Source organism: Cygnus olor, chromosome 2 (genome assembly GCF_009769625.2).
Source record: "Cygnus olor isolate bCygOlo1 chromosome 2, bCygOlo1.pri.v2, whole genome shotgun sequence".
Classification (NCBI taxonomy): domain Eukaryota; kingdom Metazoa; phylum Chordata; class Aves; order Anseriformes; family Anatidae; genus Cygnus; species Cygnus olor.
Genome location: NC_049170.1, coordinates 361,058 through 375,470, shown reverse-complemented (window position 1 = coordinate 375,470; position 14,413 = coordinate 361,058). Strand labels below are relative to the sequence as shown.

Here is a 14,413-nt window from a genome sequence, read left to right as displayed (position 1 = left end):
TGACTAGATGGAGGCATTAGGTGAGTTGATATTTGAAGGCAGTTGTTGGGGTGTTTAGTTTAATTTCGTCATCTCATGTTGTTATCTAGTCTCCATGGCTTTTTAGCTTGTGTTTTCTTGAAATACTTCCTTTACCTCCTCTCATTTTCTTTTTCTTAAGCAGGGACCTGGAGGGAACAGGGAAGGCCCCGTGCCTGTAAGGACATGCTTTCTTACAGTGCCGTTGTTTTGCCTGTTTCCTGGGAAAGACTGGTCTCACACAGCTTGGGAGAGCTCTGTTTGGAAGATCCCACTTGGGGTTCTGGGCTCCTCTCTGCATAGCTGAATACCCTTCCAGTCGTACCTTCTGCTGGTGTCTGCTCTTCCTGCGCGTTTCTTTGGTATCTGTGTGACACCACGTACAACGGGACAAGAGGGACCTTCAGGGAAGGGGGCTCAGCCTTGGGGATCCGTGCCCCACTCTGCTGGGATGGGGAGTGCAGTTCGTAACGATGTCCCTTACCGTGTCAGCGCGTAGAGGATGCCTCAGCTGGAAGAAGTGTGCGTTACTGTGCAGCGGCCCCGTCTACACGTGGCCTCAGCGTCTCAGCCCAGGTCGGTACGTGGTGGGACGAGCACTGCCCTGCATCGTGGGCACGCGACAAGGATGCTGTGGTGTTGTAAGTGCGCACGCAGACGTCTTAGGGGCTTCTTTCAGCACTGGTTTTAAGTGCAGCTGTTTTCTCCCGATGGCGGGTCAGAATGGCTTTGGTTTTGAGGGTTCTCTATACCTGCTAACAGTTTTGCTTCCTTTCCTCTGTGAATGCTTTTTTCCTCCCTGCTGCACGGAGCGCCTGGTGTTGGTGGCCTTGCTCACCAGCCCAGCCAGCAAGGCCAGGGACGGCGCCCTAAGTGGGCCGCCGTGATGGTGAAGGGGCGAGAGGGGCTGCTCCCCCTTGCAGTGCCCTCCTTGGCAGGCTTCCTGGTGTCGCTCCTCTGAATAAGCTCGCTGGCCGTCTGCGAGGAACAGGAGGTCATGGCTGGTCTGGAGCTGGAGGAGGTCTGGACCTCTCCTCTGCCCTCCTGATGCTCTGCAGGCCGTCCTTCGTGGGCTGCTGCAGGATCTCCGTGTTTCCCGGGCTATTTTTGAGCCTCCTGGATGGGAGGCTTTGTCTCCTTGTGACCACCAGCTTTTTTTTAACCCGTCCTCTGGCTTATTTCTGCACTGTCTCTTAGGTTTGCCCCTTTAATGTTTTTCTTTTCATTTCTCATTTTCTCTGTTGCTTCTGGATTGATCTAGAGGATTTTTGCTGCTATTAGTGGTGATTATGGGAGGGGTTTTACCGCCGTGGCAAGGACTGGGCTCTAGATCCGAAGAGGTCTCCTTTAGTCCTATTACAGATCGTCACATCGGCTTCTCTCTTTGGATTCCAAAACGCCGAGGAGATTTCACAACGTCTGGCCTCATCGCATCGCGTCTGCTCTTGCCTGCAGCCATCGCTGGAGCATCTCCTGCGGGGCGGGCGAGGAGCGTGTCGGGCTGTGCCCACCGCCTGGGGAGCTGCCCGGCGTGCGGCCCTTGGCGTGGTGCCGGCCGGCCGGGCACTGCCGCTACCGGCCCGCACCAGCAGGGCCGGGGCAGGGCATCAAGGAGCAGAAGCGATGGCGGCTCGCTCCCCCGCTGTGCCCGGAGGTGCCATCTCCGGGTGAGCTCAGCCAGGCCGCCCTGGGAAGCTCGGCCTCGGCACCGAGGCTCAGTGCCCCTGAGTGGGCAGGGGCTGCGTGGGGCCGGGGGTTTCTCTCCGAGGGCGGCGGGCGACGCTGGCACAGCCTCGCGGCGTGCGGACGGAGGTGGCTCGCCTCAGCACCGCACATCCCTGGGGGAGAGAGTGGCAATTTCCTCGTCAGCCGCGGAGGTTTGCAGCAGGACGGCCGCGGGCGTGCGGGCGGGCGCGTGTGGGAGGAGGCAGGGAGCTGCAGTCGGCTCCAGCTCCGTGCTCTGCTTCCTTCCTGGCTGCTGTTAACCGCTCGGTGGCCGGGGTGCAGCGCTTCTCTCCTTCCTCCTGTCCCACGGAAGCTGTGGCCGAGAGGCTGGTCTGAGCGGTTGCTCCCTCGGAGAGGCTGTCAGCAGCCAGCCCCGCGGGGCCAGACCAGCGGTGTGGGGCTGTGGCGGTGCAGCGCGGGTGGTCGGGGCGAGGGGGGCTCCCCTGCGCTTGTGCTTCAGCCAGCAGCGAGGGCAGCGAGCGGGGGCTTTGTGACACAGAGCAGGAGCTCAGGCTTGGAGGAATGAGCGGTTTCTCCAGGTCTGAGACCCTGGGAACCTGCGGGGTGGATGCTCTGCAGATGGAGGAGGGTTGTCTCTGGATAGGCGGCGGTGGCCGGGCAGGGCTGTCCAGGCTGGTGTGATCTGCTGGCTCTGGCTGTGCTGGGTGCACGAGCCGGTCCCCCAGAGCCCCTGCTGTGGCCGGGTCGGAGCTGTGGATGTCTCCAGGCTTTGGGGAGAAACGTGACGGCCGCTTTCCGCTCCCCACCCATGGGGCAGAGGACGGATCTGCCCCGGCCCTGCAGGGTGAGCAGGCAGGGCCCGGCCCCCCCAGCCCCGTGTGCTGGCTGCCGGCTGCTGTGACGTGCGTGGGGCTGCGTGCGGCAGGGCGGGCTGTGACGTGGGGCTGCGGGGGCCGTGGTGCCGCACGCCCCAGCAGCCGGCCCACGGGGGCTGCCCGCCCCCGGGCGCTCCGATGCGGGCTCAGCCTCATCAGTATTCCTGATGCGTAGCTGCAGAGCCCGGCAGCTCCTGGCACGGCGCCGGGTGCTCCCGCAGCGCAGGCGGGCTCAGCCGCCATCCCGCAGTGCTGCCCCCAGCCCTCTGCTCCGCAGCCTTGGCCTGGGATGGGCTGGAGACCGCGTGCTGCAGTTCCTGGGCACCCTGCAGCCTGTCGTGTGCGCGGCTTTGTCACCGTGCCCTGTCCGGTGCCCGTGTCCCGGCAGCGCTGCGTGGGTGCCTGCCCAGGGTCCCACCGCTGGCGTGGGCTGCCTGGGGGCTGCCGGCCTCGGGCACTTGCTGCAGCCCCGCGGGCTCGTCCCCCTGGGCTTGGCAGGGTCTGGTCTGTCCTGATCTGCTGCCAGCGTCTGCCAGGGGCTGGTGCCTTACGGCTCTGTCAGTGCTGGGAACCTCACCCCTCTGTCCCCAGCTGCTGAGGCGTTCTTGCTGCTCTTCCAGCCCCAGGTCCGTGCTTAATGCAGGGCTTGCTGCAAGGGTGCCTCCAGACTTGGGCCCCTCTGCAGAGCAGCAGCACCTTGAATCGAGCGGTGACAGCAGCTGTCCCAGGTGAATTGTCCGCTTGTAACAAAACGTCTGCATCTGCATGCAGCTGGAGCAGAAATACCGGTGCTGGTTAGTCCTGGGGGGCGAAGCGGAACAGCTGAGCAGTCACGGTTCAGACTTTTTTCCAGGGGCCCCACCCTGGACTTCATACTGGGGAGCAGCCAGCAGTGGAAAGTTCCCTCGTTTTCAGACTGACTTCCAGTGCAGCTGTTGTTTAGCCTCTCGTGTCTTTTGTTAATTTAAGCCAGATGTTCATTGCCATAATATTTGTAACAAGGGCGTGACTCATAAAAGTCCTGCTAAGAGACTGACTTGCTTCTGTCCCCAGGCACCTGCCCCGGGTCAGGACTACAAAGGCACGATGTCCCTGTTACATCCCGCGTGCCAGAGCTCCTCTGGAGACTCGCATGGCACAGGGGACTGGAGGAGCAGCCGCCTTTCCAGGAGGGTGGTGATCCCTGCTGGTGAGCTTGGATAGTGTCCCCTTCCCCACGCAGTAGAGACGCACACGGTGCCAATCAGAGCGGTGTAATCAGCTGAGCAGACTGCCTGAGAAAAGACGCTCGCAGACGAGGAGTGGTGCGTCGGGCATGTTTCAGCGATGGCTGTCTCGAAGCACCAGTGGCTTCTTTCACGGTGCCGTTCCCTGTCGGTCTCTGTTGCAGCTGAGCTAGCCGGAGCTGTGCGCTGCCGTGTGCTGGCCGCCCTCGTGCCAGCCCCTGGGGTGCCGGTGCTTGGCTGCAGCCCTCTGCCGCCAGAGGTTGCGTCTCAGGCTCAGTTTTATTCTGGTTTATTTTTAGATGTCTCTTGTTCTTTCCGCAGGAATAGTGCCAAGGGGTTTTGTATCAGTGCTGTAGCATATAGAACCTTTGCCTCATAACAGGCTAATTAGGTAAAAATATCTTTATGATGTTACTGTTGTAAAGGCAAATACCTTCTTGGGATACAGCAGCGCAAATGTATGTGAGAAGCACGCTCATTTTTTATGTCTTCCCAGTGCTGCAGGAGGCCTCAAGTGAATATTGTGCCAAGGTTCTGGCACTGCAGCTAAAAAAAAAAAAAAAAAAGAGGTGGTAGACAAACTAGAGAATTGAAAGGAGGGCATTTAAAACATAAGTAGCTGTAAAAATATGATCTGAGTGGAATAGTGAAGGAGACGGTGTCAGGTTACGGGGAACTTGCTGTTTCTGAGCGCATTTGTAGCCGTAGAGGAGAACGCAACCTGCTGTTCTTCGTGTCTGACATGGCTATGGCAGGAGAAGTCGGCTTTACGTGCAGGAAGGGGGATCTGGAGCAGGCACCGGGAAGAGGAGGAGGGTGCAGGGTGATGAAGGCAGCAGCGGGCTCGGGGAGGCTCTTAGAGACGGGTCAGGCTCCGTGCCCTGAAGCCCTTCCCAGTGCGTATTTTTGTGGCTCAGTGATACCTCCGTGCCCAGAACTTACCAGAATTTTTTAAAGTGATCAGAGTTATGCAGAAGGTGCACCATCTGGCGTCGTTAGAGTAAAAGTTAAACAAGCCCAAGATTTTGGGAGGGGATGAATAGAGATGGCCTGCTTCGTTACATGAGCAGCTCCTGATGGCTGGGAGTGGGGCTGTGCAGACGGCTGTCGGCAAGGACCTCGAGAGGTTATTAGTCTCGTTTCCTGCCCAAAGGCTGATTACCTGGGTCTGAATTATTCCTGACAGATGTCTGTCCGATCGATTCTGACCTCTCCGGTGACGGAGACGCCGTGATCTCCACAGACAGCCTCGTCTGGCGCTCAGCTCCTGTCAGAAGACATTCCCTTGTAATTGCTGCCTGCAGTGCGGCCGAGCCCCGTGCTCCTGCAGGCAGGGCACCAGATGATGGGGTGAGGGTCGGATCCAGCCTGGCAGCCTGTGTGCTCCTGTGACCTTGGCACAGATGGCAGAGCCATGTCTGGCGGGTTACCAGGCGCCTTCTGCTCAGCTCCAGGCACACCGGTGCCCGCTGGCTGGGCAGAAGGGGAGCTGGATGCGTCCTGTCGTCCTGAGCGCTGGCACGCTGCGGGGAGAGGCGTCTGCTAGATGACCCTCGGTCTAGAGAGCTGCTCCCCCTGGCAGCACGGAGCAGCGGGGAGAATACACCGCAGAATGGGAGATGTTAGTGTCTGAAAGATGCAGAGAAGTAAGGGGGGAAAAGAAGCAAAGGGAAGAAAAGGCCCTGGGACTAAGGAGGGGGCTGCTGGGTGCAGTTTTGCTTCTGCCCTGTGGTGATGGTGGCCTCGCTCCTGGGGGGCTGGGAGAACCATCTAGGTTGGAAGAGACCTCCAAGATCACCCAGTCCAACCTCTGACCTAACACTAACAAGTCCCCCACTAAACCATATCACTAAGGACTACATCTAAACGTCTTTTAAAGACCTCCAGGGATGGCGACTCAACCACTTCCCTGGGCAGCCCATTCCAATGCCCAACAACCCTTTCAGTAAAGAAGTTCTTCACAATATCCAACCTAAACCTCCCCTGGCGCAACTTTAGCCCGTTCCCCCTCGTCCTGTCACCGGGCACGTGGGAGAACAGACCAACCCCACCTCGCTACAGCCTCCTTTATGGTACCTATAGAGAGCGATAAGGTCGCCCCTGAGCCTCCTCTTCTCCAGGCTAAACAACCCCAGCCCCCTCAGCCGCTCCTCGTAAGACACGTTCTCCAGACCCCTCACCAGCTTCATTGCCCTTCTCTGGACTCTCTCGAGCACCTCCATGTCCTTCTTGTAGCGAGGGGCCCAGAACTGAACACAGTACTCGAGGTGCGGCCTCACCAGAGCCGAGTACAGGGGGACAATCACCTCCCTAGACCTGCTGGCCACGCTGCTTCTTATACAAGCCAGGATGCTGTTGGCCTTCTTGGCCACCAGAGCACACTGCTGGCTCATATTCAGCTGCCTATCAACCAGTACTCCCAGGTCCTTCTCGGCCAGGCAGCTTTCCAACCACTCATCTCCCAGCCTGTAGCGCTGCTCGGGGTTGTTGCGCCCCAGGTGCAGGACCCGGCACTTGGCCTTGTTGAACCTCATACAGTTGACCTCAGCCCATCGGTCCAGCCTATCCAGCCTTCCTTCCCTCGAGCAGATCGACACAGGCACCTAACTTGGTGTCATCTGCAAACTTACTGAGGGTGCACTCGATCCCCTCATCCAGGTCATCGATAAAGATATTAAAGAGAACTGGCCCCAGCACTGAGCCCTGGGGGACTCCACTAGTAACTGGCCTCCAACTGGATTTGGCTCCATTCACCACGACTCTTTGGGCCCGGCTACCCCAGAGATAGGGGAGCATGGGGGAAAGAGAGGAAGGGGCTTGGCCGACGTGAAGCAGCGGCTGTGCCGTGGGGATGGGGAGGGCTGAAGCTGGCAGTGGTCAGGAAATGTTGCCTGCACTGAGAGGGAGGAAAGCCAAGGGGAGGAAAAAAGGAGGAGGAGGTCCTGGGGCAGTGCTAGAGACAGGGTGGGGAGTGTTGGAGAGGTGGAAGAGCCGCTTTGCTGGGGGGCTCCGGAGGAGCTGGACTGGGGAGACGGACGGGGCCGAGTGGCGCTGTGCTCAATCCAGGAAAAACGCCTTGCCCTGGCAGGATGGGAGCGGAGCGCTGGCTGAGGGGTGGCACTTGCTCCTCTGCAGCAGTCACTGCACCGGGCCCCTCCGGCCTGCGCAGCGGGGTCGGGAGGGCTTTGGGGGTAGGGTCGAGGCGCTTTTTGTCTCTTTGATGCCGCCGGTGGCCAACCGCCCTCAGAGGGAGCCGCGCAGCCCCTGCTGCTCCTGCGTGCTGCTGAGACAGGGAAAGGCGGGCAGGCGGCGGCGGTGCTGCACCCGGGGGAGCGCCGGGGGGGTCGGGGGGCAGCCACGGCCGGCTCGCACAGGGGAGGAAGGCGACGGCGGTACGGTAACGGCCGTGGGCCCGAGCCCCCGCACAGGCTCCGGCTCCTCCGCCGCGGGTGGCCGGCGCGGAGCTGCCCCAGCGCGGAGCTGCCCCTGCCGGCCGCGGCCCGGCCCCGCGGCTCGCACCCAGGCGCCGCCCGCAGCGGGGCCTCGGCCGCGGTGCCCGGTGTCGGGGCCCGGGTGGCGCCGCCGGGGCCGCGGCGGGGAGGGCGCTGCCGCCCCCTGCCGGCCCCGCGCTGCCACCGGCGGGGGCTCCCGGCGGCGCGCTGGGGGGGGGGGGGGGGGCAGCGCCGCCGTGCCCGCGGCCCGAGCAGCGGGGGCGGCCGGGCGGGGGGGTCCGGCCCTGCGCCGCTCCGGGGGGCCGCGGGGCTCCCGGGGCCGCACCGCTCTCGGGGCCGGGCGGGCGGCGGGGCCGGCCCGGGAGGGCTCCGCGGGGCCGGGGCCGGGCCGTGGGGCAGCGCCCGCCCGGTGCCCGCTGCCCGGCGGCCCCGGGGAGGGCGCGGCCGCGCGGGGCGGCCCCGGCCCCGTCGCCGGCCCCGTCGCCGGCCCCGGCTGCTGTTCCGGGGCGGGCCCAGCCCCGCCGCCCGCGGCGCTCGGGAGCGCGGCCCGGGCATGCCGGCGCGGCGTGGGAGCCGGCGGGCGGCGGGCGGCGCGGGGGGGGGCCCCGCTGCGCCGCGTCCCCGGGGCCGGGCGGCCGAGAGCGGCGGGCGGCCCGGGGCCATGGGGCAGCCCCGCAGGTGACGATGGCGGAGGGCTGGCGCTGGAGCGAGGCGGGCCGGGGCCCCCCGCGGCCGAGCCCCCGCCGCGCCGTCAGCGTCTGCGAGTCGCTGGACCTGCGGGGCGTCCCCGCCGTCCAGGCCGCCCTCAAGGCCGCCCAGCAGCAGCGGCGCCGGCCCAAGAGCTTCTGCGCGGCGGGGAACGGGCTGGCGGCCGGCGCCCTGCTGCCCCCCGCGCCCCCCGGCGGGGCCCGCGGCAGCTTGCTGGACTTCTTCAGGCTGCGCTCGCCCCGCAGGCGGGAGGCGGACGGCGGCGAGGGCGCGGGGTCGCCGCTCGCCTCGGGGGCCGGCCCCGGGGCCGGGGGGGCGCAGCGCCCGCGCCCCAGCAGCATGACCTTCCTGCCCTCGGCCCGGCCGCAGCACGCCGCGGAGAGCCCCGGCTTCCTCCGGGGCGGCTCCCTGTGGGGCAGCCGCCGCTGGAACCTCTTCGGGGGCAGCGGCCGGAGCAGCCCGAGCCCCAGGAAGAACTTCAGCGCCCTGCGCAAGAGCTTCAGCTTCCGCCTGCGGCGGGGCCACGAGCTGCGGCGCTCGGAGTCGGGGGGCCTCCTGCGCCCCGCGCGCCTCCGCACCAAGAGCGAGGGGGACACCAGCTCCCTGCACACCTGCCCCAGCAAGCGGGACCTGCTGTACCCGGAGCTGGCCAGGGTCGGGGGCAGGCTGCACGCGGACCCCGGGCAGCCGGGGGGACTCTGGAGACTCCTCACGAGCCGCTTCCGAAGGCGAGAGCGCGGCGGCACCGGCGGCGCCTCCCCCAAGGAGCCCCACGGCGGCGCCGACCCCGTCCTCCTGGGCAGCGGCCCGCTGCGAGCGCTGGGTAAGTGAGCGCAGGAGCGGCGCTGGCCCGGAGAGAGCGGAGCCCCCTGTGCCGGCGGGGCGGGCGGCGGTGGCCTGGCCCTGCTGGGGTCCCTGGGCTGCCACGGGCACCTGGCTGTGTCTCGGTGCTGCGTGGGGTGCGCGCTCAGGAAAGCTCGGCTGCAGCGAGGAAGCGTGGGCGTCTGTGGGGCCGTCTGGTGCCCCAGCATGCTGGTGCCACCGTCACGGGCGCTGAAGGAGCAGCAGCGTGGCCGGCTTGGAGGAGATGCTGTGAGGGGTTCCTTCCCTTGCCTAGCCTCGTGGGTCCCACGTCCTCCTTGCCGTGTTGGTGTCCCAGCGAGGGCAGGGATAGCTGAGCCTTGTGCAGTGGGGTCTGGGCAGCAGGGGGAACTGAAACTCATGTCCTGCCTGCAAGAGGGGGAGAGGGGTCCTGTTCCTGGGCAGGGGCTGAGTGATTTGGGAGGCCACCAGAGCAGAGGCAAGGAGCAGCATGAGGAGCTAGGGAGCACAGAAAGGTGCTGTTCCCGTCCTATAAGCACTTCCCTGGTGCTGGAGTCTGTCTGGGTGCTGACTGCAGGGGTCTTGCCTTGGGGTGAGCGGGGACAGGGGGCGCTTGCGGGGCGCAGGGCAGCCTGCGAAATGCTGCGGTGGCTCCCGAGTGACATGGCAGGGGGACGGAGAGCAGGACCCCTGTGGGGACTGTGCCTGCCATGGACTGGTAGCTGAAGCTGCCGTTGCTTGCTTGGCTAACCGACCCCTGGGCCGTGCTGCAGTGGGTTGTGCTGGGGCTGCGGGGCTGGCAGAGGCTCCTTGGGGGCAGCGCTGCCTGCGCCTCCCTGCCCGGTCCTGTTCCCCGTTCCCTGGCACAAGCACGCGGGGCAAGCGGAGCTGCGCAGGGGCCCGGAGGTGCGCAGCTCCCACAGGCTTTTTAAGGCATTGAGCGCTGAGTGAACACAGCGGGGGGGCTGGGCTTGGGCCCTGCCGCTCTCCAGGCAGGCAGGGCAGCGCTTCCTGGCGCCCGCGAGCTGCTCTGGGTTTCCATTGCGGGATTCCCGAGTCCCGGCATCGTGGAAGCAACACCCCGGCTTGGCTCGTGTGCCAGAGGGGTGGATTTGGGCTGGGGGGCTCCCTGAGGAGCTGCGGGCACCCAGGGCAGCGCCGTGCCCAGGCGCTCCCCAGCAGGGCCGGCCTTGGGGGCTGAGCGCAGGAGCAGCTCTGCTGCAGCCTGAGCTTCGCTGCCACACGGGTGCTGGCTGGGGAGCTCAAGGAGCTCGTTCCTGCCGGTCCCTTTGTCCTCGGGGCTCACTGTGCCTTCCAGGTGAAGGTCCGGTGTGTAGGCTCCGGCCGAGTGGCCGGGACTGCCTTTGCGTGCCGTAGGGTGCCTGGCTGTGCTCCCGTGCGGAGCCCTCCTCCTGCAGGGCCCCTGCTGGCTGGCAGGGGTGCCCGGGGCCGGGTGCGGTGCTCGGGCTGGGTGGCGGGAGGTTCCCAGGCAAGGGGAGGCTGCGCTCATGGCTGGGGAATGTGGGTGTATCCGGGCAGGGAGGGCCAGGCCCTGCCCGTGCGGCAGGGGGCCTGTTCCTGCTTGCCGGCGGCTTCCAGCAGGAGCTGCGCCAGCAGCCGCCAGCCCTTCTGCTGCATTCCCAGGGGAGCAGCTGAGGTTGCTTGCTTGTGCCGGTGTCCTCGCTCCTCACCTGGCTACTGGGCTGGGACAGGTAGGGGCTCCCTTTGGGTCCATCTGCTGGAGATCCTGGTGGTGCTTTAGCAGGGGCACTGGAGAGGGCCTGGAGCCCTCTCTGGCGGCGATCAGCTGGCTGATGAGAGACCACTGCTGGCCAGGGCTGAGCATTTCCCCCTGTGGCCTGTGCTGGAGCCTGGGGATAACCTTTCCAGGCTGGCTGAGGGGCTGTCACTCACTGTGGCAGAGCAAGCACCACTTGCCGGAGCTGCAGAGTTGACGCTTTTGTTTGCTCCTTGCTCAGAACACCAGTTTTGTTATTAGCTGCCTGGTTTTAACTCGGTCAAGATACGCTCTCCTGTGTCAATGAGATGTGAAGAAGCAGCCATGACATCTGCAGGCTAAAGCTGCTGTTTGTCCTGTTTTATATGTCCCATCTCTCCATGAAGCGTGTTGGTCTGTGGGCTCTGGCTCAGGGGGAGCTGTGAGCCTCCGAGCCGGGAAGCTGTAGGTCGGACACGGACCGTCTCAGTACTGCTCCAGCGTGGCCGTACTGGAGATCTCTGCCCTGCTCCTGTTTCAGACTTGTAGGCCAATAGTGTTTGTAACACATGCTCAGCACTTCAAAAACTTTGATGCTTTACGCTAGCGCTGCCTACCTTAGCCCTAGGAAAGTTGCTAACGTAGTCCCAACATGCCCTCCCAAGGGGGTGCAGCTGCAGTTGCGGTTATCAGCTCTTTGGAAAAGTTGGGTATATTAGTCCAGGCAGGGATCCAAGCCAACTTTGCTACCCTGTTCCCAGTACTGGGAGAATTTTGTTTATAGCAAGCTCAGATACCGGCCCAGCGCAGTGCTCTGCTGTGTAGGCATTCCCAAAGGCCCATCGGACTCCGGAGGACGGTCCCAGTGCTCTTCTGCAAGCCTTGCTGAGACCTCCTCTGGGCTCCGTGCGTAGCGTTGGCTCCCTGCTGATGCAGGGGTCCAGCCTGGACCAAGCACAGGGAGGGACGATCAGGGCAAGGCAGAATTTGTTGCCTGAAAGAGTTGAAGAGCTTTTCTTGGTGCATCAGAATGAAGGCTGGCAGGGGATGCAATTTTCTGTAAATACAGCAAGGAAGGATGAGAGCCCTTGGAGCTGGAACAAAGTCAGCACAAAGTCCAGCCACTTTGGACTGACCACAAATAACAGCGGTCGGCGGTTCAGAGGAACGTTTCCAGGTCTCAGCTGGTGCATTTCTGAAGGAGTGCTCTGACACAGGCTTGGAAAGGCTGGGCAGGCTTGGGGTTGAAGTTTTCCCTGCTCATGGAGGGATCGCATAAAGGGTACAGCATCTCTGGCAGTGGCATCTGGACTCCGCAGTTCAGGAAGTGTTCCTTGCAACCATATTCCCATCTTTCAGGAAGATGGTCTGCTTTTTTAAGGTGCCTTAAGGTTTTGAGGTAACTCCCTCTACTCTGTTCGGTGTTTGACCATGCAGAGAGGACTAACGTGTAGGCCATTGTGTGAGAGAAGACTACCGGGAGAAGGGGAAGGTGTTTTTTTATTAATAAGGTGAAGTTTGCATAGCGAGTTGAGTAGATAATGATATGTATCATCTCTTGTTAGTACCTGCCTGAGCTTAGCGGGGAGAGTTTGGTGAGGAGCAAAGATGGCATGATGAGTTTGGAGGCTGTGCCTCGGACGCTGAGCCCAGCCTGGTGTCCACGCTTCAGAAAAACTTGGAAATCCGGAAGGTACCAAGGAAGGAGTTGTGGCGACACAGAAACGCCTAATTCTCAGGGCAGGATCGCAGGAGATGTATGCAGTAGGTGCAGAGGTGTTTGATTGCAGTCTTCAGATATCCATAGGAAGGGGGAACTTCAAAAAACAGTGCCTTTTTAATCTTAACCTGCCTTGGCTTGTGGGTTTAAACAGCTAGAGCTGAAGTCAGACATATTTGGAACAGGTTTTTACTGGCGAAGTGAGTCCCCGGCACAGCGCTCGCGTTGGGAAGGAGGTGGGTTATCTGTGACTGCAGGTCACTGACGGGGAGGGCTGTCTCCTTCAGCAGGCTCCAGCTGTCAGAGCCCACAGGGTTCGGTGACGTTCCTTGGTCTGCGAGTATTTGGACGTGGACTGGAAGGTAGTAGGGTCCAGGAGGCCTGGGACATATGACCTTCCACAGCACGTGCGCTGCCCAGTACACGTTGGGTGATGGCAGGGCAGGTGCCCGAGCTGCTGCTGCCCGCAGTATCGCTAAGAAACGAGGGTGGAAGTTGATAATCGCACACTTCTTTTCCAGAGGTACTCAAGATTCTCTCCCTTCACTGCTGCTAAATATTTAAAGCTCTGGTGAGATAATCCTTGTGAAGAACACATCCCACACACGGTCTCTACACCAGCTGAGCTCTCTGACAGGAACACCAGCCGTGCGTGTGTAGGCCCTTGACCTGGAGAAATCTCTCTCCCTGCCAGCATTGCCAGGGTTGAGGCTTTATCAAGCCCAGCCTGGAAGAGGTGGCTCTGCCCAGGCTTGTAGCGCTCTGCTGCCCTTTTATCTGCTTGTGTGGGCAGATGGGTACTTTGGAACTTGGTTTGTGGGGGCACTTCTGTGTTTGTTCGGCCTCTGACCTGCTTTCAAAGCTGGTTTTAACGTCCAGGGTTTCAGTGTCCAAGTTAGTTCCACAGTGGCTTGGTTAATGAGGTGGTTAATTATTAGTTGTTGTGTGCGGAGGCCAGATGTGTCTGGCACTCACTCTCCTGAAGCACAAGGTAGGTGAACCTGCTACGCTTCATCCTATGAAGAGATCCGTCTGCAAGGAGGCAGGGCCCTTTGTCCTCCCAGCTTTGCAGCAATGGATGTAAGCAGCAGAGGGTCGGCACTGCCATGGTTGCGTTCCCACTGGGTGTCCTGTGAAGGCAGGTGGAGCTGTTGTGAGCACCCTCTGTGCTGGAGGGTTCAGCTCTTCCTTCCTAGCGTGCGACGCTGTTGGGGCCCACAGCAGCGGTCTGTCTGCCGGCCACTGATGATGTCCGGCCTAACTGACAGAGAGGCGTCAGCTGCCAGAGTGCCTGCCTCACGTCTGCTCCTGCTCGCGGCAGGGACCTTGTGTGTGCCCGTCCTTCAGTATGCGTGTCGCCTTCTGGAGCGTAGAGCTGCCTGTGCCGGGAGACCTCGCCGAGAGGAGGCTGTGGGCCTGAATCTCCTTTTCCAGGGAGAGGTCAGGTCGGTCGCCTCTCTGGCGTGGCTGTGTCTTGTGCCTCAGACCAAGACCACCATTTGGCTGTGCAAAGGCACTCAGCATCCAAGTGGTGCCGTGAGTCCACTGCTTCTGCTTTTGAGGTCAGATGCGCCTGGGGAAGGTATTCAGCCACAGGGCTGACAGTCTGGTCTCTTCTGTATTATTAAATAACAAAGAAGAGGGAGGAAGAGTGACTGGGTGTGTTTTAATGTGAAATACTAAACAATACAGGTAGTCCAGCAGTGCAGCTAATCGAGTGAATCACTACTCCCCTGTGTCTACACGAGCCCCAGCGATGAGGGGGAGGATGGTTCACGAGGGTGTTAGCCCAGCTGGAGACAATCTGTGCTGAACGAGCTCGTGCCAAGGCGCTGGCACTGCGGGGAAGGTGCTAATGCGGAACTGCCCGCCTGGGTTTTGGGTAGTGGATGTTCATGCGTTGGGCAGATCAGGTCACGTCTGCTGGCTTTGTGTGTGCTTCCACGTGGTCGCTGCCTCTCCCCTGGAGAAGGCTGCGGTCACTTCTTCCAGCAGGGACGGTGCCCGAGTGGCTGGCATCACACCCTGCCCCGCTCAGTGCGGGACGCAGGCGGGAGGGGAATAGTGTCACCAGCAGGGAGACCCCCACACCCCGAAGGATCTCCTTACGTTACTTTGAACACGTAACTGACGGGGACGGAGCATGCGGTGGTACAGAGCTCAGGCAGGTGAGAGGCGGGGAGCCTCCA

At 62.3% G+C, this 14,413-nt stretch overlaps 1 protein-coding gene across 3 annotated transcripts in view; it reads left to right on the top strand.

The window, feature by feature from the left end:
* The window catches only part of AGAP3 (ArfGAP with GTPase domain, ankyrin repeat and PH domain 3), a 141,726-nt gene that overhangs the window by 33,551 nt on the left and 93,762 nt on the right, over positions 1 to 14,413 (top strand). The window contains exon 1 of one of the 3 annotated variants that reach the window (XM_040549284.1): positions 7,927 to 8,788. The exons of the other annotated variants lie outside the window; for them this stretch is intronic. Coding sequence (XP_040405218.1) covers positions 7,942 to 8,788 — 847 coding nt within the window. The 5' untranslated portion in view covers positions 7,927 to 7,941. Of the gene's footprint in view, positions 1 to 7,926; positions 8,789 to 14,413 lie in introns of those variants that run through there. 3 annotated transcript variants of the gene reach the window in all.